The following is a 23376-nucleotide window of genomic DNA, read 5'->3' on the forward strand; positions in this document are numbered from 1 at the left end:
TTCCAAATGGGAATTTTAGAACTGCTTTTCTAGTAGTATGGTGAAAAATGTCATTGGTATTTTGATGGGAATTATACTGACTGTGTATATTGCTTTTGGTACTATAGCCATTTTGATAATATTACTTTTGCCTATCCAAGAGCATGAAAGGTCTTTCCATCTTCTAAGGTATTTTTCAATGTATTTCTGCAGAGTTCTACAGTTCTTATTGTACAGGTTCTTCACATTCTTCATTACATTAATTACCAAGTATTTTTTTTTTTGAGGTTATTGTAAATGGGATAGTTTTTCTAATTCTTCTTCTGCAGATTCATTATGGAATATAGAAAAGTAATAATTTATGTGTATTGATCTTGTATCCTGCTAGTTTATTAAATTTGTTTTCATCTGTAGAAGTCTTCTGGTAGAATTTTTGTTTTTTCTAAACATAAGATCATATTAGTAAACATAATTTGAGCTCCTTTTTCTACCATATCGCTTTAATTTCCTTCTCTTGCCTGATTACTCTAGCTAGAGTTTCAAGGACTATGTTAAATAAGATCGATGAGAAAGGGCATTCTTATCTTGTTCCTGTTTAAGTGGAAATGTTTTGGGATTTTCTTTTTTCAGCATGATGTTGTTCTTCAGTTTGTCATATAGCTTATACAATGCTAAGTTCCTTCTATTCCTAATTTTTTAAATGTTTTAAACAGAAAGTTTATTGTACTTTGTCAAATGATATTTCTGCTTTTTGAGATAATCATGTGATTCTTAGCCTTAAGTCTATTTATGTGGTGAATTACATATGTTGATTTGCATATGCTGTACCAAATTTGCATCTGTGAATGAAATATACATGATCTTGATGCACAGTGTTTAATGTGTTGCTCTTTTATGCGTTTTGACACTATTTTATCAAAAATATTTGTATCTATGTTCACCAGGGATTTTGGCCTTAAGTTTTCTTTCCTTGATGTGTTTTGTCTTGTTTTGGTAACAGGATGATACTGGTTCATAGATTAAATTGCCAGGGTTCCCTACTTCATGAAATTAACTGAGAAGGATTTACGTTAGTGTTTTTTTTTTTAAGATCTGTTATAATTTGATTGAGAATCCATCCAGTTCTGGGACTTTCTTTGTTGAAAGTTTTATAAAAAATCCGTTTCAAATCATTACTTGAAATTGATCTCTTTAACTTTTCATATCCTCATGGTTCAATTTGGGTGGGACATATATCTCTAGGTGTTATGGTTTGAATCTGAAGTGTCCCCAAAAGATCGTGTGTGAGAGACAATGCAAGAAGGTTCAGAGGAGAAATGACTGGGTAATGTTAACTTTAATGCAATCAGTGAACCAATTCCCTGATGGAATTAACTGAGTGGCAACTGAAGGTAGGTAGGGTGTGTCTGCAGGAGGTAGGCATTGGGGGCATGGCATTGGGGTATATATTTAAATCTGGTTAGAGGAATCTCTCTCTCCTTTCTGATATTCATGAGCTGCTTCCTTCTGTCTCATTATTTTGCCATGATGTTCATATTCTCCTCAAGTCTGGAGAAATGGAGGGAGGTGTGTATGGACCAAGACCACTGAAACCCTGAGAACTCAAATTTTTCCTCCCGTGAAATTTTATAATCAGGTCCTTTAGTGACAGCAGCAAAAGAGCTGACTAAAACACTAGGAATTCTTCAATATATTTCAGACTTTTTTTTTAAATTGGAGTACAAATTTTCAAAATAGTTTCTGATGATTCTCTGAATTTCAATATAGTGATGTTTCTTTTTCCTTACCCCATTTTTGTTGTTTTGAATCTTATCTCACTTTATTTTGGTGAGTTTTGCCGATAGTTTATTAATGTTGTTTAGACTTTCAAATGTCAACTCTTCGTTTCATTGACCCTGTGTATATATTTTAATCTCAATAAAATTGATTTCAGCTCTCATTTTAATTATTTCCTATGTACAGATTTCAGTTTGGGTTTAGTCTTCTTTTCCTAGAAACTTTAGGTGCAAAGTGATGTTGGGTCTAATGACACATTAACTAAATCAGGCTGACTCCTTCCTCCCTGGCGGGTGAGCAAGATCAAGGCTGCAAAGGCAGTTTCAAAGGTTAATGACGATAAATCGGACCACCATCAGGGATTGATTAACAACAGTTCTGTGAACGTGATCAGCTCGTGCTTGCCATATAGTCCTATGGGACTCTCACCTGCATGAACCCCGTGCCTTGCTGACCTTTAAGCTGATTGGTTCCCGCCTAGCCTCCACCCTACATAAAAGCTGTGTGACTTCCTCAATAAATGAGTTCCTGCTGTGACTGGTCTCCCTGACGTGTCTGCTTGTCCTCCGCCTGGAGGGCTGGGTGCAGGCGGTCAGTTGGCCCTACCTTACCTGTTCTGGCCTTGTTGGGGAGTGTCCCCTTCCCTTGTCACTGGTGGAGAAGAGCAAGGGGGCTTAAGACCCAGACAAAGTGAGAATCCACTTAATATGTGGATTCATGGAGTCCACATATTAAGTGTTATTGGTTGTTTGGGTTGGTTTGTTCGATGGTTTTCGTATTGAGTTCATGTCTACCCATCTATTGGGATAGTTATAGCTACTTCTTTAAGGAAGGGCTACTTCATAAGCATCTTACTCTTAAGAGCTCTGGGTTGTAAAAATATCCATATATTTATACTTTAACTCAGCATATAGAATCTGCTGATTCTGGTATCAACACCACTTTGAAAGAAACAACTGACCACTACTACAATCACTTCAGAGCCAAGTCACCTACTATTCAAATTTATAACAATGAAAAACTTGTTAATATTTTTCTCTACTTTTCTTCTAATCCAGTTATAAACATGTAGTAACATTCTGGAACAGGATGAAAAATCAATTACTAAATATAGTAAAGGTATAATTTTATATGAGGGCTGAAATGGGAAAAAATAAAGACTGGGCAATGAGAAAGAAAAACAAAATAGAAAAAAAGGACAGCATAAAATAGTACACACTGAGACAAAAAGAAGAAAAAATGAAAAGGTGTATTTGAGGAACTAGCAGATAATGTAAGAGGGAAAGGAGTGGATTAGTGGATAAAGTATAAACTAAAGCTCAAAAAACAAAGATACAGAAAGTAATTCTAATTAATGCTTGAAGCCATTAGAAAAAATACATTTCAAATGAGTTGAAGGTACAGTGTTGGCTATTAAGGTAACAACTAACAATCAAGATAAAACGTGTGGCTGGGTTGTGACTCTGTGGTAGAGTGCTCTCCTAGTGTGTGTGAAGCACTGGGCTTGATCCTCAGCACCACCTACACACAAAAAAGGTACTTGTCCATGTACAACTAAAAAAAAAAGTAGGAGTAATATAGATAATCAAAATTGATACGAAGAGAATTCATCTTAAACCATGCCAAGGTGAAAAAAAAATTGTTCCATCTTAGTTTGGATTTCATTAGGATTTGGAACATGTAGAAGATGTCATTCTTGGTTTTGGATTCCTCCAGAGGTCGTGGGGCACATGATCACTCTCCTAGTTGCTCTGAACCTCCCACTGGCTGGTTCTGGTTTGTCAGCTCAGGGGCCTGTGGTTCACAGCTTGGGGGATATGGTGTTGTGTCTGTTGGTTGTTCCTGTTACGTGAAGGAGTTAAAGATGCCAGATTAAAACTATAAGTGTGATTGCTGGTTTCACACTATGTACTCACTTCCCTCTACAGGATGCTTTTAATGGTGGTCTACAGCCTGTTGGCTGTCTACAAGCACAGGTCCTGTGCTTGTGGATTCTCCATGAGTGATACGTGAGGCAGAAACATTTCCCCTGGCCCGTACAGCTCATTGAGTTACTGTTCTCACTGCTGAGTAATAACTCAGCTGGTTCTCCTGTGTTCTAATTTCTACTGCCCCTGTTTGGAATGGCCAGTACTGATTCCCTCTGCTAACTGTGGCTGAATCAGGGCTGAGGCAGTATCCAACCAGTGGCTATCACTAGGCAGTTGTGGCCTCAAGTCAGGCTGAAAATTGGGTTAGGCTGGGAACCCTTGTCTTCTTCCTTGAACCTAGGCAACTTTCTGCCTTGACTGACATCTTCCTGGCTATGGTAAAGACCTGGAAACTTCCTTTAAGGTTTCCAAGGATTCAGTCAACTTCTACTTGTGGAATGCACCAGGTGCTGCCATGATCTGGAGAACCATCCCTCTATGCAGCTGGAATGGACCTATGTATACTGTGAAAGCAATCAGAGGGAAAGTCCCTCTGGGCTTCTTAGGACTCAATTTCCAGCTGTGCCTCCCTCCAGCATTAGCAGGGCCACAGAAGATCTCAAGCCTCCCCTTCCCCTTTCCTTTGCTCTTGGTCAAAATTTCTTTGCTGCTTAGATTTGAGCTCTCACAGATTCTTCTGCTGGGAATTACAGGTGTCCACTCCTTCTCTACCTCAGCTACGACAGGGTCTATGTGGAACGCGGAGGTGGGTAAGTACATTCTGGAAAGGTTGATCCTCCCTGGTCCCCTGGCTTGTGGTAAGGGGAAGGGGTTTCAGCAACTTTTCACGTGTAGCAATTCTGCTACAAGGTTTTCCTAGATAGATTCTGAAGAGAAGCCACTCCAGGGTGGGCCCAACTGTTTAATTTGCTGCTATCTGTATGTGGGGAGTTGTATTGATTTTCTTGTCAGCTGTGGGTTCTGCAAAATGAGTGTGGTGTAGAGAGGAATGAAAAATTGAATTTTCTTAGTTACAAATCAGGAAACTAATGATATATGTGATTGTAAACAAATAGGAGAAGAGTGAACAAGAAATTCCACTGAATCAGTAAGAGAGAAATGCATAGTATTTTTTTGTTACCACTAGATAAACATGTTCTAATTTCTGCACTTGTCTCAAGCATGCTACAATTTTATGAACAATGGTTCTATATATTCTATACTCTATACATTAAAAAGGTTTCAGATACATACTCTTAATAGCACTCTACAAAATAAAAAAAAATCATTGAGTACTAATTCATTGACTTGCAATTATAGAACCCTCCAATATATTCCTTGACTATATATCAATTTTAAGGTTTTTATACTGAATAATAAGAAATAAAACTTTTCTTAGTACCCTAGAAGTGTCAACCAGTGAAGCTGAATGCTAAAATGCAGGCAAACACCATGATTCAAAGAGATAAAACAACTGGTTCCAGATGTGGGGACTCCAAACTATAAAAGTCAGAATTGATCATGATATGCAAAAAAAAGAATGTTCCAGATAGTACGAAACCATTGCTACAACAAATCCAGAAAATGGAAAGAGAAAGAAGGTAACCCCGAGTTTTTTGAAGAATTTTATGTTCACCTTGGAGAATTTACACCTGTATTCCAGATGAGAAAGCATAAAGTTGTTTTTCTCCATTTCCCAGGAAGTTCAATTAAGAAAAAGGTTTATAAGAGAAGCTGTTAAAAATTAGGGTATGATTGATTGGAAGCCTGGTTATCTAGATTCATAGAATCTCTAGTTTCCTCTCACAATACACAACCTACTCTGTGACAAGAACAAAACATGATGAGAGAATTCTAAATGATGCGATAATGAGGAAAAGGCTGACCAATTACCAGTGACATATTCTCAAAGAACCTCACTAATATATTGGCTGATTCTACCAAAGATACCTGGTAAATCTAGTGGGGTAGCAATCTACAGTCCAACTCCTAGCAGGCTTCATCACAGGAGCCTACTCAGGCTCAGTCCCCAGGAACAAAGGAAGAGAGTTGATGTTATAGTCATTATGGTGTGTTGTGTAAAGTTTGATGGCCTACTAAAATATTTTTAAGGTTTGGTTGATAGATGATGGGCAGCAATGACCGAGTAAAACAGGTCCAACATTTGTACATCCACTACTACCCTAGAGAAGGTCATTAACAAAGAACTAAAGTAGAACCAGAGCAAAGCTGAGGACTTCCATATTCCACTGAATTTTTGATACTGATGTGATCTAATACTTAAACCGCTAGATTATAAAAATCAAATCCTTCTATAATCAAATAAAGGTGTTCACCTTAGCATGAATTTACTAATTTACAATCAATATGAACATTTTTTTTCTATTACACACTTTGCATTAAGATGACTTCTCTATTTCAGAAATATGCTCCTCAACTTCATGGTTTGTTGGAATGGATGAGAGAAATCTTTATTCTAATGCTTATTAATTGCCATTACTGAAGCAATCCTTCCTCTCCATATTCAGGCCAATGTGGAGAATTACCCAGTTTTCCAATTTGGCTAAGAAGTACACACTGCTCCTAATCTGTGTGAGCATTGAGCAATGTTTCTTTGGAATATTTTGTGTTTCTTCCAGTCCTGGGAAGTTTCTTCACCATAAGCTTCAATCAGTATTCTAGTGAGGACTCAAAGTGCCCTGCAGACCAGTAGAGGACCCTGAAGACCACTGGAGTTCTATTCCTGAGCGAGTGTCTTCTCTCACTATCCTGCAATCACTAACAAACCTGGTCTTGCCTGACTCTCATCTCTTCCTCCTTAACTCAAGTAAGTTGCTAGGCTCTGTTTGGCTCTGTCCCTAACCTGTACCACAGCCTAGAAAGGATGGCAGTCAGTTGAGCATTTATCCAAAAGGACACATGTTTCCTGTCTCTCAGAGACTGCTGTTTGTGATGGGGTCAGTGGTGTACACCAGTAATCCCAGCTGTTTGGGAGGTTGAGGCAGGGGAATCACAAGTTCAAAGCCAGAGGCAGAAAATTGGTAAAACCCTGCCTTCCCTCCAAAAAAAAAAAAAAAACACAACAAAAGAAAAAATGAGCGGAAACCCATTGCAACTGGGATTTATCCCAGGAATGCAAGAATGATTCAACATATAAAAATGGAGTGTAGATGGGCATGGTGGTGCACTCCTGTGATTCCAGCAACTCTTGAGGCTGAGACAGGAGGACCAAAGTTCCAGGCAACCCTCAGCAACACAATCAGGTCCTCAGCAACCTAAACAGAATTTGACTCAATACAAAATAGAAAGGACTGGGGATGAAACTCAGTGGTAAAGCATCTCTGGGTTAAATCCCCTGTGCACACCATGAAAAAACGTTGTACAGGTGATAGTCTGAGACATTATCACACACTGGGAACTGGAGAGATGGCCAACACTGATTCCAATATCAGGCAGGATCTCACCTCGCTGGGCACACGGTCCTGCAGTGAATGCAAGATACATTTCAGACCACATCTTATCAGATGATTCCAAGAATTGACAAAATTGGTAATCACATCTGTGATTAGAGAAAGGCACTCCGGAACTCATAACTGACACTGGGCTGGAAGAGAGTGAAAAGAGACATAAGATATTGCCACACAAAAGAGTTGGAGTTTGCTAGTACTTTATACTGAAACCTGAAACGCCATTTTCCTAAGACGAGAATGGTTTCTTGCAACTACCTACTATGTGTAGAAAGGTTTTATATTATAATACACATTCTTATCACACAATATGTAGTTAGTTTATAAAGTGATTTTCCCCACAGTTTCTTGAACATAGTGTCTTCTTGTCTTGGACCCAGTCAGTTATTAAAAACTAAAATTTGGAATAATGATAATTATGTTGTAAACCACATTCATAGTGAAGGGAAAAAAATCAACACAATCATTTAACTCAGAAAAAGTTTTTGACAAAATCTAATCATTTCCATGACTGAAAAGGGAACACATACACACACACAAAAAGACACAAGGAAACTTCCACAACCTGATGTATGGCATTTAGGAAATACTTAACAAGTTTATTAAAAGTTAAAGGCACCAATATCAGACAAGAAAAAATCGTTTAAATATCCACTGGAGAAAAAAAAAAAAACAGGAAAAACTGTTTGTAGATGCTGAGATCTTCCATATAGAACTCCCTAAGCCAGTAAAAAATTGAACTCCCCCTATAACACCTTGGGAAGCTACATGGGAGTTTGAGACAGAAGGGGATCAGAAGTTAGAGGCCAGCCTGGTCAATTTAGTGATTCTATGCCTCAAAATAAATAGAGATGGGGATGTAGTTCAGTGGTAGAGTGCTTGCCTACCAAGCATACAGCCCTGGTTTTGATTTTGATCCCCAGTACCACGCAAAAATTCTCCTCCTCTCTCCTCTTGCTCTCTTGCACCCTGTTTCTCTCTCTCTCTCTCTCTCTCTCTCTCTCTCTCTCTCTCTCTCTCTCTCTCTCACACACACACATACACACACACACAAACACAAGATACATATGTCAACACACAGATAGAATTAGCACTATATAAGTTCCCTTTCTATTTTGTGGAATAGTATGAAGTACACTAGGCACTATCCTGGTTGGTGGGTTTTCTCTCCTCTCATCTCCAGCCCTTGCCAGGAAGGCCACAAGGTCAGTTGCTGTGATTATTACTGACGCCATTTTAAGGATGAGAGAAATGCTAAGTGTCTTGCCGAAGGGCAAAAAGCCAGAGAGTGTGGATTCATGAGCTTGGGTGTCCCGAGAGCATCTCTCTTCCCTTCCAGGAGGTACTTGTCCCAGCCCCTCAAAGCCTCCCCCAGGAAACACATTTCTCTGAATCTAGAACATACAGGCAGAGCAGCCATAGAATCAGCAAATACAAATTTATGGGGGTTGGAGAGTCATGGGGTCAGGGTGCTCCCAACAGGGGAGTTGGGGCTCAGGCCCCAGAGGCCTCATGTGGGGCCCACATCCTGGCAGCATGTCCATATCCAGGCATCACAGGAGGGGGTGAATTGGAGACCAAGTCTCCCTGTGGGCTTTCCAATGCAGCACTGGACTAGTGGGAAGAGAAACAAGAGTCAGTACCTGGGCTCTCCCTAAACTCCACCACAGCTCACAGTCAAGTCCCTCAGCCCCTGAGGCAGGACAGAAAGAGGGCTGGCACCACAAGTGAATAAATTAGCCCTTGGGGGGCACCATGGGGTACCATCCCACTTTTCTACTAATATCCCACTGCGTGTGTTTCACATGGGACTCCAAGTAAAAATTTCCAATAACAAAGAATCTCCTTTAAAACATTATAAACTCCTGGACTAGTCTCAATTCCCAAAACTAGCTGAGGAAACTGAGGCCAGAAAGGTGAGGACCTGGTCCAGGGTCACCCAGTTAGTTAGCCAAGCAGTCTTTTCTCTCTGTCTATTCAGGGACACCTGGGTGTGCTCTGAAGCCCTGTGACTGGACCTGCACCCTCACATCCATAATCCCACTCCTCAGCTCCAGGTGCTTCAGCTGCAGGGCCAGCCCCACCTCAGGGGCTCCAACAACACACGTGCAGTCCACAGACACCCCTGTCCACTGCACACCCACTACTCCTCACCTAGATGACTGCACTCCCTGGTGCTCCTTCATAAGATGTGTCAAAAGACACAGGTTGAGAGTTGGGCCCAGGGAGGTCTGGGCGATGGTGTTCTGGGGAGAATGTTGGTGACTGCAGGGCCGCCATCGGCTCCCACTTGGATCCCGAGTCTTGCTGGAGCAACACAACTTCTGACATGTACCTGAGCAATGACAGGCCCAAAGCAAGGGGTCACCACCCACGTGTCCTACTCTCCCTGACCACCCTCACCCCTCAGCTTGGACAGCACAGAGTCCAGGGCTGTCATTCAGGGCTCCCATCCAGGCTGGGATTCCATTCAATCCCATTTCTTGGGGCTAGAACCTACAAAGGCAAGGAAGAGGGAAATTCCCAGAGACTCCCATTGTGCCCTGGAGAAAACACCAAAAAAAAGGAACAGTGAGGGTCAGGGCCAGGGAACTGGGGTAAGGGACCAGGGAAGAAGACCCAGCCTCACCCACCCCACCAGCCCCAGGATCCAACCACTTGAGCCTCTGGTTTGCCAACTCACTTGGGCCCCAGTGGTGCGCAGAGGGTGACATGCCAGTTTCTGATACAACCCTGGTCGAATGGGTTGTTGTCCTGAAGGGAGACGGGGATGGGAAGAGGAGCTCAGAAATGGCATGACTGGGCACAGCCATCTCCCAGTGACCCTCCCTAAGGTGGTCAGCTGAGCCAGGGCTCAACTCAGGCCTGGAGCGAGAATCCAAGGTCAGAGAAGCCCAGAGTGACCCAGGGATCTTGCCTCCCAGGGCCCTGGGAAGAGCCCTCCCTCCACCCACTTGTGAGCAGCTCTCCCTGACAGTGCTGACCCTGCATCACCTCTCCTGCCTTCTCAGGGCTCCCTCCTCACCTGCTCCTCCCCTGGCAGCTTCCTTGCTCTGTCTCCATGGGGCCCACTCGTCCTCCCCCCACGTCTTTCCAGATCCCTTACAAGATCTTCCCTCTGCTGCTCAACTGCTCCACAGTCAGTGTCACCCCTGCTCCCACTTCCTCTCCCACCCCTCACTGTTCCTAAACATGTGCCTTCAGTGAATTTCACAATCTGGGAGGGCAGTGGCAGCAGGGATGCCCAGGTGTATTTTTCTAGTAAGAAACCACATGGCCCAGGAGAGTCTGGGCTGAAGTCCTTCAGTACACAAAGGAGTAAAGGTCAAGCTCAAAGGTCAGGTCCTCATTGACTGGATTCTCCTCTCCCTTCTTCCTCTTTCCCCTACTCCATCTGTCAGCCTGGCTCTGTCCTCCTCCCACAGTGGTATGAGTCTCCCCCCAACTTCAAGGATTTAAATTAAAAGTGTTCAGTCACAATGGGAAGGAATCCAACAGCACCACTCTCCCCCCCAACTCTCCCATGGCTCACACATGAAGATGTTCATTTTCAACCCTATTCGTCACTAGAAGGAACAAGGATTCCACATATCAGCTCTGGAATATCACACCAGGTCCAAAAGAAACATGAATCTTTGTTCTATATGAGGTTCTGACTGCTTTATGGGATTCACAGCACTTAAGAAACTATTATACTGCAGTGGATCACACCTGTAAGACCAGTGACTGGGGAGGCTGATGCAGGAGCATCACAAACTCAAGGCCAGCCTCACAAACTTAGAAAGGCCCTCAGGAACTTAGTAAGTCCTTCCCACAAAACACAATGTAACAAGGATTGTGGACGTAAAAAAAGATTTAGCAATTTCCTATAAAGTTCCACACACAGTTACCTTATGCCTCAGCGATGGCACTCCTAAGATTTTCCCAAGAGAAATGTAAATTTACACTAAGAAGCATGTACACCAATGGTTTTAGCAGCTTCTTTGTAAGTGTGAGAAACTAGCTGGGCACAATGGCCCACACTGGAATCCGAGAAGCTTGGGAGGCTGAGGCTGGAGGATTGCAACTTCAAAGTCAGCTTCAGCAACTTAGCCAGGCCCTAAGCACCTTAGTGAGACCCTGACATCAAAAGAAAAAAAAATTACCAAAAGAGAACCACGGGGCTGGGGATGTAGCTCATTGGTTAAGCACCCCTGGCTTCAATACAGACAAAACCAAACAAAATAAAACAAAGAAAGTATGAAAAAAATATTTGCAATGTTAGAATCCTTCCATTGGTAATGTGTACATTATCTGTAGGCCACCCATACAATATCCAGACTGAGAAGGAAAAGACTCCATTTATATGGTGATTCTGGAAAAGGAAAACCAGGAGGACTTGGGAGAGAATTTGGCAACCAAAGATGATGAGAAGAGATTCTGGGTAGTGAAACTGGTCTAAACTTAATCATGGTGGACAGTGCAGGATGGTATCTATTTGTCAAATCCCTGACCATAACAAAAATGGTGAATTTTACTATGTGTACATTATTCCTCAATAAAAGACTTTTTACAAAAACCCTACTTCATCCAAAATAATGCCACACTTGAAGTTTCTGGGCCTTTTTAACTAGACCCTCACAGGGTCAACTTCATTGCCGGTGCCACCTGGGGCTTGAATGAGAGCCTTATCCTCATCATTCCCTCAACAGAACACCTTCAGGTTCCTTGCCATTTTCCAGTCATGTGCCTCTCAGCCCAGTGGGGTATCCGGCACAGCACTCAGGCCTGCTTACCTGGACCTCGTACAGGCGCCTGGCGGTGCTCACGGCTACAGCCTGGACCAGGAGCTCGAAGATGACAGGCAGCAGGGCGCCAGTGGCCAATACAGCCACGATGATGCTGTGCACAGGTTAAGAAGCCAAGCCCTGGGACAAAACCTCACTGGCCCCGCCCCTTGGCCTGACTCTGCCCAGTGGCCCCGCCCTCATGGAGCCCCGCCCACCGAATCTTCCTTCCTGGACTGGACAGTTCGTCCAATACACCCAGCCAGAACCTCACTCCACCGGCCCGTCCTCTTGCCTATCCCGTTTCTACCTGCATTACTCCTCAGGTCCTGCCAGAGTCTTAACTCCACCGTCCATCCCAACCGCCTTTCTCCCTGACCCTACTCACCTTCAACATGGCCTTGACAGGTCCTCCCAAGGGGCTTTTCCCTCTAGCCCCACCTACATCAGCCCTGCTGTCCGCGACCCGCCTCTTGGCTGTCCGCCCCTCCCTCTCCACAGCATGTGGAGTTCCCAGTGTGGGCCCTTGGGACTCTGTGGATACGCTATGATTTTGTCCAAGGACAGGGCCATGTCAGTGGTGCGCACCACGAAGATGACGCAGGTCACCACCAGGGCAACCAGGTATAGGCACAGGGACACCAGGAGGAGCAGGAACAGCCGGAAGTTCCGATGCCCAATGCAGTTGTTGACCCACCTCGAGTGATGGTCAAACTCCTAGGAGAGAAGAGGCAGGTGTCCAGGGTCTATCTGGCCTGGTTTGCATCGCCCCCAAATGCTCAGATCCCCTCAATTTCTGACTACCAGCCAGGAACCCTCCAACTCAGACAACCAGAGGAAGACAGGCAAAAATCCCTGGAACAGGGAAACACCTGGCCTCAAGTCTGGGTATCTAGTGTCAGAAGGCAGGGGATGGGATCGGGACATATTTTCCTCCCCTGACTCCACCAGGCTCAGCACAAGTGTGAATCCCTTCACATGTCACCACCTGTGCAAAGAAGGACTGCCTCTCAGGACAGGTGCAGACACAGAGGTGATAACGGATATGAATGACCAAGCATGGCAAAGATCCATCCTTAGCAGTCTGAGAAGACAAGTCTCATACCCACCCCTGGCCCACTTAAGCAGTGAGGTTCCCGGTCCTGGCCAGGGGCCCCTGGCTGGGTTGGTGAGTGGACAGGGACGAGGAGTACTCACCTCCACGCAGATGTTACAGGTCGCACAGTGGAGGGTGCGAGGTGGGCGATGGAACTTGCACTGGTGACACCAGGGCATCTGGAATGCGTGGCTGTGCATCCAGGCAGTGTGTCCTGCTTCCGGGTCCTGCTCCAAAGAGCCTGGCATGGAAAGAGGTTGGGCTAGTGTCAGGAGGCCCTTCTCTCACTGCTGCTTGGAGCAGCCCCATAGTATCACTGGGCAAGAAGGGTAGGGAGGAGGTGTCCAGGGCAATCCCGGTCCATGTTGAGCAATCTGACCACTCAGATGGGCTGGTAGTCAAAGAGAAGGGCTTTCCAGCCAGAAGAGCTCTCTACAGAGCTCCACCCTTGGGAAGAGAGATCAGTGCTGGATGTCGTGTGTGAAATGGGAAGGAACAAGACTGAACTGTGCTTTGGAAGAGCCTGCTGGCCTCTCTTGCCAGCCTGCCCAGTCCTCCCTTCTTTAAAGTAACTAGGAAACCTCCAGGATTCTGTTTCTTCCCACCTCAGTGGCGTGGGAAATGAAGTGCCAGGGCCTAAGTCATGATGACTTGGAGGCAGGGATCCTGAGCCCATAGGTGGGCTTCACACTTTAGAAATTGCCCCTGCGTGCATCAGCCCTGGGGTACCACTACTTCTCCCAGGTTTCTGAGGACTTACCTCGATGTATGATGCCCGGGTCCGAGGTGTTTAATTGAACCAGGCTCCAGAGGCTCAGAAAGAAAAGAGGGCCGGTGACCAGGGCAAAGGCCCACTCCCCACTGCCCACCAGCCATCGGCATCTGAAACCAGAATCAGACTCACTTCTAGTCTGGGCCAACCCAGAGCTCCCCACGAGGCCTGGCTCACATGAGGTTGGACTCACAGACCTTAAGGACAAGTGTAAGTATCCAGGCTAGAGCCAGACCATGGAGACTCCAGCTAATGTCACCAGCATTCCAAGCCACCCACAGTTCCCTAGATGCCTCAGGCACTCTAGACCTCTGAGCTGCTAACTATATATTCTTCTTTCCCTCCTGTCCCTCTGTCCCCCTCCCCTGCCTCTTCCCCATCATTGCGTAAACCTCAGAGCTTCCCTGGGAGACTCACGGGTAGGCGAAGAAAGCGCTGCTCGTAATCACCAGCATCATGATGACACATGAGGCAAATAGACTTGGTCGAAACCAAGAACAATCAACTCGAGGTTGACCACCAGGCATCATTTCCTGAGAGTGTGGCATGGGTATGCCGATTCTCTTGGGAAATGAGAGCCAAGTGTTATGTGTGTTAGGTTCCCACCCAGAGTGTCATGACAACAGAAGGTAAGGAAAGAAGTATCAAGTGTGACATCACAGAGGTGGTGGCATGGGTGCTCTGGCTGCTTCCAGTGCCTTCTGAGAGCACCCTTCCCCCACCCCCACATACACACCTGTTGCACACTGGACATCCTGCTCTGTCCATGTTGGCTCTGTTGGAGTGTGTGATGATCTGGATGTGGTTTGTCCTCCAAAGGGTCTTAGGCTGGAAGCGTGAACCTCAGTGTGGCAGTGTTGAGGTGGTAAAACCTGTAAGAAGTGGGGCCTAGCGTGAGGTAATAGGGTCCCTGGGGATGATGCCCTGGGACCCTGGGAAGGGAGTAAAGTACTTCTCATGGGCCCCAAGAAGTTCCTGTGAGAGTGGGTTGTTCTAAATAGAGGAAGACTGGCTCCTCCCTAGGTTTCTTGTCAGGCTATCTCTACCCCTTGCATGTTCTCCTACCATGATGCCAGTCCCAGTGTTGTGATGACCCTTATCAAATGTCAGTTGCAGGGGCTGCCATATCATGAACTCTGAACTAGTAAAACATCATGTCTTTAAAAAAAAAAAAATTCTTGGTTCTTTTGTGAGAACCAAATAAGAGAAAGCAGCTAAGACAACAGTCTCTGGGGAGTTGGCATTGGGAGACGTTGGTGACTCTTATCACTCTCTTAGGCCCAATGTACATGGTGCAGACAGTACTCATTGCTTAGGCTATATGCACTTCTCCTTTTTTCTTGTGACAGAGCTCCAGGTTTGGGAATGAAAATTAAATAACTTCCCAGTTTCCCTCATCCTGCATTTGCAGAATGGGCTCAGTATCACCGGTTAATGGTGATGAGTTCTGCTTCCTCTAATGTTGAAATGTGATCATCATAGAAGAATCCCAAGGACAATCTTTTAAAGCAGGTTTTTTTTTTTTTTTTTTCTTTTTTTTTTTTTTTTTTTAAGTAGGAAGACTGACTTATCCCAGGAGAGAGAAGGGAGCCATGGCCGGTATTCTGGTATCCCAAGATGGGAGAGCGCCCTGCCCCTTTTATAGACTTTTACCTTCTTTGTTCTCTTGCTCTTCTCCCGCTTGTCACTCTCCTTCTTGCATATGTGACCAGGCCCAGGAGATGCCTGTGGGATGGCCAAGAGGTGAGAATCATAAGGACAGGCGGAAGGGCCAGATGGAGTGTTCCAGGCAGGAAACAGCCCAGGAGGCATTAATTAACAACTTCTTGTCTACAGCCTTTTGAGAGGGGTAGTATAGGCAGGTGATCTTGGTAATGGAAGCACTTGGAAACATTGACATTCCAATCTCCCAGGGGTGGTCTTCAACATCCTGGAACCAAATGGGACTCATTTTCTCAATCCAACCTGATCACCTATCTATCCTAACTGCCAGTCTTCAATTCTGGCTTCAACTTTATGACACAATTCCTATTAAAGAGAGGTGCACAAATGTATATGAAGGATTTTTGGAAAGAATTGTGCCTTGGCAGAGCTCTGTGCCCCCTGTTTGGTCTTAAAGCTAGACCTGCTGGCTGGAGTGCCACCTGCAACACTTTAGCAACAAGTTGTGCTACCCAGACACAACTTGAGACATTGTAGAGTCCCTGTCCTATCCCTCAACTGCCTCCCCCCAAGCCTCATATTATGAGCAATTAACTGGGTTTCTATTACACTGATTATTGGCCACTAAGCACCTGAAACCAGCTGTTTGGCAGATTCTTCCCTCCATGTGTGTTGGTGAGGTGCAGAAACCATTTTCCCATCCCAGTTGGAGTTACAAGTGGCCAAATACTTGTGGCTTCTCTCACAGTGATTGCAGAGGCCTGTGATCCAGGGGACATAAATTTTGCTCTAGAACTGCTATCACCGACTGACTGAGAAGTCTGTGCTGAGATGAAGCAAGGGAACAGATGTCGAATGTCCAAAGGTAGTGCCCCCTTTTTGTTGGTCTGGGGATTGAATCCAGGAGCACTGAGCTACATCCCCATCCCTCTTTATTTTGAGACAGTTTCTCACTATGTTGCTGAGACTGGCTTTGAACTCATAATCCTCTTGACTCAGCCTCCCAAGCTGCTGTGATTACAGGCATGAGCCACCATGCCTGGCCAAGGAAATTAAATTGATTACAAGTAGATCAGGCCTGGCCGCAATGAGACCAGGACAAATGGGCAGCCAGTGTAGATAATGAATGATTATATCAGGAAGATGGGGGCTGATTCAAAAGGAAATAAAGTGCTAATGCTACAGAGCACTTCCCACCTCCAACCTTTTGCCATGATTTCCTGGATCCAGGGAATTGTTCCTCTTAGGAAGGAGTTGTTAATAAGTAATTCCTGGGTGGCTCCCTTGCTGCCTATCTGGCCTGGTATCAAAAGTAGGAAGAGGTACCTAGAGGGTTCCCTTCCTGCTTTGTGGCCAAGTAGTTAGCATGGGAGGGGTACAGTAGTAGAAAGGTAACCTGAAATCTAGTAAATGTGCAGGACACCCCTATTCACTGGGATGTCAGCTCCACTCTTCTCTCTAGTAGAATCATTCTCTCTCTCTCTCCCTCTCCCCTCTCTCTCTCTCTCTCTCTCTCTCTCTCTCTCTCTCTCTCTCTCTCTCTCTCTCTCTCTCTCTTTCTCTCCTCACCCTCCCTCTCAATTTCACTCTCTGTCCCTCTCTCTGTGTTATATTCTTCCTATAAAACATTTTTTCTTGCTTCAGCTTTCTTTTTATATGTTTTAGCTTAGGAAATTGAAGAACAGATACTGCAGACAGGAAGTTGGAAACAAAACAGCAAGGGAAGGGAGATAATTTTAACAGAAAGGTATCACATATTGATCTTTTAAAAAATTCATTGCTGCATAATAATTATATAGAAAAGTGGATTGTATCACTGCATATCCATTCATGCATGTGATATAATTGAGGAAATTTCATTCTCTAATACATCCCCTTTTCCTACCCTGTTTTCTTCCCTTACTCCCCCCCTTCCTCTACCCTAGTGGTGTCCCTTACTTTTTTGTGAGATCCTTCCTTTTTATAGTTTTGTTCTCTCTACCTTTCCCATATGTGGGGAAAAAGGACCTTGACTTCTGATTCTGACTTATCTTTATTAACATGATGTTCTCTAGTTTCATCCATGTTAAGTAAGAATTGAAATTTTAATTATATTGTTTGAATATTCTTTCTGGTTGACATTAATTTGTTCTAAAAAAATATGAGTTATGAATGATAAATTTTGTGGTCATGCAGGTTGCATAGTACTGAAAAGCAGTAAATGAAATTGTAACTTACTCTCTATTTAGGATAGGCACAAAATGCATAGATGATGCTCACTAAACCTTATTTAAGTTTTTAGCTAATAATCCAAAACTAATCTTTTGAGGCAAAATAAAATCAATATTTTTTTCTCAGATAGATTGGTATTTATTTATTTATTTATTTTTTTGCCGTTTTGCCCTTTTTTATTTTTATTTTTTTATTTTTATTTTTATTTTTTTTTATTGTAAACAAATGGGATACATGTTGTTTCTCTGTTTGTACATGGTGTAAAGGCATACCATTTGTGTAATCATAAATTTACATAGAGCCATGTTGTTTGATTCATTCTGTTATTTTTTTCCCTTCCCCCCACCCCTCCCACCCCTCTTTACCCTCTATACAGTAGTTCCTTCCTCCATACTTGCCCCCCTCCCTAACCCTAACTCTAACCCTTCCCTCCCCCCCATTATGTGTCAACCTCCACTTATTAGCGATATCATTCGTCCTTTGGCTTTTTGAGATTGGCTTATCTCACTTAGCATGATATTCTCCAATTTCATCCATTTGCCTGCAAATGTCATAATTTTATCATTCTTTATGGCTGAGTAATATTCCATAGTATATATATACCACAGTTTCTTTATCCACTCATCAATTGAAGGGCATCTAGGTTGGTTCCACAGTCTGGCTATTGTGAATTGAGCAGCTATGAACATTGATGTGGCTGTATTTCTGTAGTATGCAGATTTTAAGTCCTTTGGGTATAGGCCAAGGAGTGGGATAGCTGGGTCAAATGGTGGTTCCATTCCAAGTTTTCTAAGGAATCTCCACACTGCTTTCCATAGTGGCTGCACTAATTTGCAGCCCCACCAGCAGTGTATGAGTGTACCTTTCTCCCCACATCCTCACCAACACCTGTTGTTGCTCGTATTCTTGATAATCGCCATTCTAATTGGGGTGAGATGGAACCTTAGGGTGGTTTTGATTTGCATTTCTCTTATTACTAGAGATGTTGAACATTTTTCCATATGTTTGTTGATTGCTTGTAGATCTTCTTCTGTGAAGTGTCTATTCATTTCCTTAGCCCATTTGTTGACTGGACTGTTTGAATTCTTGGAGTAGAGTTTTTTGAGTTCTTTATAGATTCTGGAGATTAGTGCTCTATCTGAAGTATGATTGGCAAAGATATTCTCCCACTCTGTAGGCTCTTTCTTCGCATTGCTGATAGTTTCCTTTGCTGAGAGAAAGCTTTTTAGTTTGAATCTATCCCAGTGGTTGATTTTTAATCTATACCATCTATTGATTCTTGATTTCATTTCTCGTGCTTTTGGAATCTTTTTAGGGAAGTCAGAATCTATGCTGACATGGTAATGATTTGGGCCTAACTTTTTCTTCTAGTTGTTGTAGGGTCTCTGTTCTAGTACCTAAGTCATTGATCCACTTTGAATTGAGTTTCATACAGGGTGAGAGATAATGGTTTAATTTCATTGTGTTACATGTGGCTTTTCATTTTTCCTAGAACTATTTGTGGAGTAGGCTATCTTTTCTACAGTGAATGTTTTTGTGTCCTTTGTCTAGTATGAGATAACTTTACGTTTACGGGTTTGTCTCTGTGTCTTCTATTCTGTACTATTGGTCTCCATGTCTATTTTGGTGCTAATGCCATGTTTTTATTTCTATAGCTCAGTAGTATAGTTTGAGGTCTCGTACTGTGATGCTTCACTTTTCTTGCTAAGGATTACTTTGGCTATTATGGATCTCTTACTTTTCCAGATGAATTTCATGATTGCTTTTTCTAGTTCTATGAAGAATGTCATTGGGATTTTAATAGAAATTGCATTAAATTTGTATAATGCTTTTAGTAGTATGAACATTTTGACAATATTAAATCTGCCTTGCAAGGAGCATGGGAGGTCTTTCCATCTTCTAGGGTCTTCATCAACTTCTTTGTTTAATATTCCTTAGTTTTCATTACACAGGTATTTCACATCTTTTGATAGATTGATTCCCAAAACTCGTACATTGCTGGTGGGAATGTGAAATGGTGCAACATTATGGAAAGCATTATGGAGATTCCTCAGAAAACTTGGGATGAATCCACCATTTGCCCAGTTATCCTATTCTTCACTTTATATCCAAAGGACTTAAAATCAACACACTATAGAGATGAAGCCACATCAATTTTTATAGCAGCTCATCTCACAATAGCTAAACTATGGAACCAAATTAGGTGAACTTCCATTGATGAATGGAGGAGAAAATGTGACATATATATATATATGACATATATAGGCATATATATATATATATTCACACACATGTACATATACAGGATGTAATATTACTCAGCTTCAAAGAAAAATGAAATTGTGACATTTGCTATTAAATGAATGGAGTCAGTGGATATCATGACAAACATAATAAAGCAATCCCTAAAAAAACCAAAGGTTGAATGTTTTCTCTGATATGCAGATATTAATTTACAATAAGGGTTTATATAAGGAATAATAGAGTTACTTTATATTAGTTAGATAGGAGTCAAGGGAGGGGAATTGGTATGAGGATAGGAAAGATAGTAGACATTATTACCTCACATACATTTATGACTGCATGAACAATGTGATCCAAAAATATGTACAATGAGAAAAACAAAAAATCACACTCCATTTATGTATGATTTATCAAAATGTATAAATGCATTCTACTGTCATGTACAACTAATTAGATAAAAATTTAAAAGTTTTTTAAAAATTTGTATTTAATATTTTATATGAATATAGCTATTTCAAACCCAAACATTCCCAAATGTATCTTCAACTTTAGATGATTGTTGAAAGTCAATTTGCAACAAATTCTGGTGTTATGGTCTCTGCATTTTGTATAATCATTCCATTTTTCTGTCATCTCAAATGAGAAGACAAAGAAAATAGGAATAAAAAATATTGTGAATGTATAATAAATCATACTTTAGTTATTTTAACTAGTCTTCCTTTTTTGAGTTGCTTTTGTTTTTTAAAGTGGATATTAGAATAAATTTGCTAATAAAGAAAAGATTATGACATTATTAAAATGCATTTATAGGAAAAAGATTATTACAGAATAGTGAAGAATAACACATATGAGAGAGGAGAAGGGATTTCATTCTCCTCTACCCTGCATGAAGAAAGAGAGTAATAATCATTTCAGGGGCTTGATCTCTGGAGATGAGGTGTCTGTATTCTGCATCTCTATAAATCTTCAGAAACTCCAGAAAAATATGACAAAGAAAGCAGCATGGGTTTTTTAGTCATTGCCTCTCCCATTTTCTTTCTTAAGTTACTATCTAAGAAGTATTCTTACCTAATTTATTTATCACCTAAATGGATAAAGCAGCAAAATAAATTTAAACATTATTTCTCAAGTAGTTTTACCAACACTATATCAGAAATTTTTATATGTATTTTTATAAATTCAGTATTTTATTTTGAGAATAAAATTTTCAGCAGTATAATCTAGATTGGAAAGGTGAGAGGACAAATTAATAGGAAAGTCAAAAGAAGTAAATAATTAATAATAATCCTGACTAGTATAATAAGTATAATCCAGTATAATAATACTAGTTTATAATAATGAAAATGATATTATCACTTATTTATTATGAACCAGTGTTGTGGACTAAAGAATAATATAGGCAGTTTAATGGAAGAGTGAATCACCCTTCTCAAAAACATCAAGAATACAAGTAATAATAGGTGTTGGTGAGGACTGGGTAAAGGATACATATATACATTGCTTGTACTAACCTAAATTGGTGCAATCACTCTGTAGAGCATTTTCAAGATTTCTCAAAAAACTAGAAATGGAATCTCCATTTGACCGAGTTATCCCATTCCTCAGTATATTTCCAAAGTACTTAATCAGGCTAAAATATATATATATATATGTATATATATATATATATATTTCAGCTAAAAAAAATAATATATATATATATATATATATATATATATATCTCTAGGTGATTTCCCAGAGGATATATATATATATATATATATATATATATATATATCCTCAAAAATTAAGCTTTTTTTGTAAATAGTGCCTCTTCTAGAAATATTATTTTCCTGTAGATGATCTCTTATAAAAGAAAACTTTGGACAAACTAAACAGTTAAATCAAGCAAAGAATGATTCATGAATCAAGCCGCACACTGAACCAGTAGACGTTTAGAGAGCCTCATTCTCTGGGTGGGCAGAGAGAATTTATAGACAGGACACAGTGAGGTGTGGTCAGAAAGAGCTCAGCTGGTTACAGCTCAGTGCTTGCCTTCCATGGACATAGTGGACTAGTTGGTAGCCTGTGATTGAATCATGTTCACTGCTGACGGTTTTAGAATTTTATGTCTCCCTTTATTCTGTCCATTCAGTCAGCCATTTACAAAAAACATCTATTTCTACCAAGGTTGGCCTGTTTGGGTTACCAAAAAAAAAAATCTCTATTAATCCCTTGCCTCAAAAATCCATTTTTGGTAATAAACGTGTACCCAAATCAGGTTGAAAAGGACAGAAGTGTTCTAAAGAGGCCTTGTAATCATGGGTGCAGAGTTCCAAATACCATAGGTAGTAAACTAGGCAGTTATTTTGTTTCTCAAAATACACAGTACTGGGCTCTTAGCAAGGCACACAGGAACTCTTGCCTACCTTGACCTCATCTGAAGGCCGTATCAAGCACCTAACAATTTACATGAAAAAGGTTCGATTAAATAAAGTATGGCATGCTGTAGTCTTCAGGAACAAACTTCAGTGGCAAATTGGAATACAGACTCACATCATTTTTGTTTGCTTACACCTTTTGCATCTCACACCTCCCTATTGCCCTTCTGCCCTACATCTGCACAGCTGATTAGAGAAAGCCTGTGTGATCCTTCCTTTGGCACCAGTGGGAAGTGCAAATCACACATGGACACTCTGACTCAGCTCGGCTAACTGACAAAAAATAAATAATAAAATAACTCTTCCTTGCTTTCTTATTCTGTCATTCCACATGTTCTTAAGCTGTTGTACTCCTCCCAGAAAACCTTATGATGTGAGTAACAAACCTCTTTATACCCTCTGGCTTTGTGTGTTCCATCTAATGCCGATAAAAAGTCAGAGACACGTCCTGCCTCTGCAGGTGAACATGTTTCTGATTTTGTGAACTTTTTCCTGATATTGTGACAGAGTATTAGATCTCAACTGAAACAAGAAAATAATAAAGGTGTTTCTAACACTAACAGTTACCAAACTTAGAGCTATTCTATTTTTCAGAAAATATTTCATTGTACTTACTCTAAAGTTCAATTAACTCTATTTTCCACTTTGCAATTATGAACATTTAGTCTCCTGGAACTTTGGACAAGTATACCTTAGCAAAGATGACAAAGGCTGAGGTATGAACACATAGTCACATGACACTTCCACTTACAAATATGTGTCATGTGCCAAGTATTGCCTCTGAAACATGGTGAAATAAATGATGACAAAATTCAATAGCATAAAACAATACGTATTGTCTCCAAAGTTCATGCTGTGTCAGGTTTCTGAAGTGAACTGGCAGGAAGGCTGGGGTCTGGGTACCATCTGTGGCTTCACTTCTATTGAATCAGACTTTCTGAAGAAGGGTGCTCAGTCTCTGGCAGCAGGTTGCTTGGGTTTATTCACACACTAATCTCCAGAGCAGAAGTTAACAGACAATTTCTCTTGAGGTCTAGGTTCAGAACAAACATACCACTCACATCTGTGCAGCT

General features: G+C 41.8%; 2 protein-coding genes across 4 annotated transcripts in view; both read right to left on the reverse strand.

The window, feature by feature from the left end:
- Positions 1–23376, reverse strand: part of LOC306670247 (palmitoyltransferase ZDHHC19-like) — a 151263-nt gene that overhangs the window by 119068 nt on the left and 8819 nt on the right. The window lies entirely within an intron of this gene.
- The window catches only part of LOC306670246 (palmitoyltransferase ZDHHC19-like), a 401798-nt gene continuing 387066 nt past the window's right edge, over positions 8645–23376 (reverse strand). The window contains exons 2-9 of one of the 3 annotated variants that reach the window (XM_079154919.1): positions 14503–14638; positions 13755–13876; positions 13096–13235; positions 12443–12615; positions 11908–12013; positions 9816–9886; positions 9287–9467; positions 8645–8746 (exon numbers count right to left, since the gene is read on the reverse strand). In XM_079154919.1, the coding sequence (XP_079011045.1) occupies positions 9287–9467; positions 9816–9886; positions 11908–12013; positions 12443–12615; positions 13096–13235; positions 13755–13876; positions 14503–14534 (825 nt within the window). In that variant the 5' untranslated portion in view covers positions 14535–14638 and the 3' untranslated portion in view covers positions 8645–8746. Of the gene's footprint in view, positions 8747–9177; positions 9468–9815; positions 9887–11907; positions 12014–12442; positions 12616–13095; positions 13236–13754; positions 13877–14502; positions 14639–23376 lie in introns of those variants that run through there. The other 2 variants (XM_079154917.1, XM_079154918.1) reach the window with 2 other exon arrangements.

Source organism: Sciurus vulgaris (genome assembly GCF_902686455.1).
Source record: "Sciurus vulgaris genome assembly, chromosome: 10".
Lineage (NCBI taxonomy): Eukaryota > Metazoa > Chordata > Mammalia > Rodentia > Sciuridae > Sciurus > Sciurus vulgaris.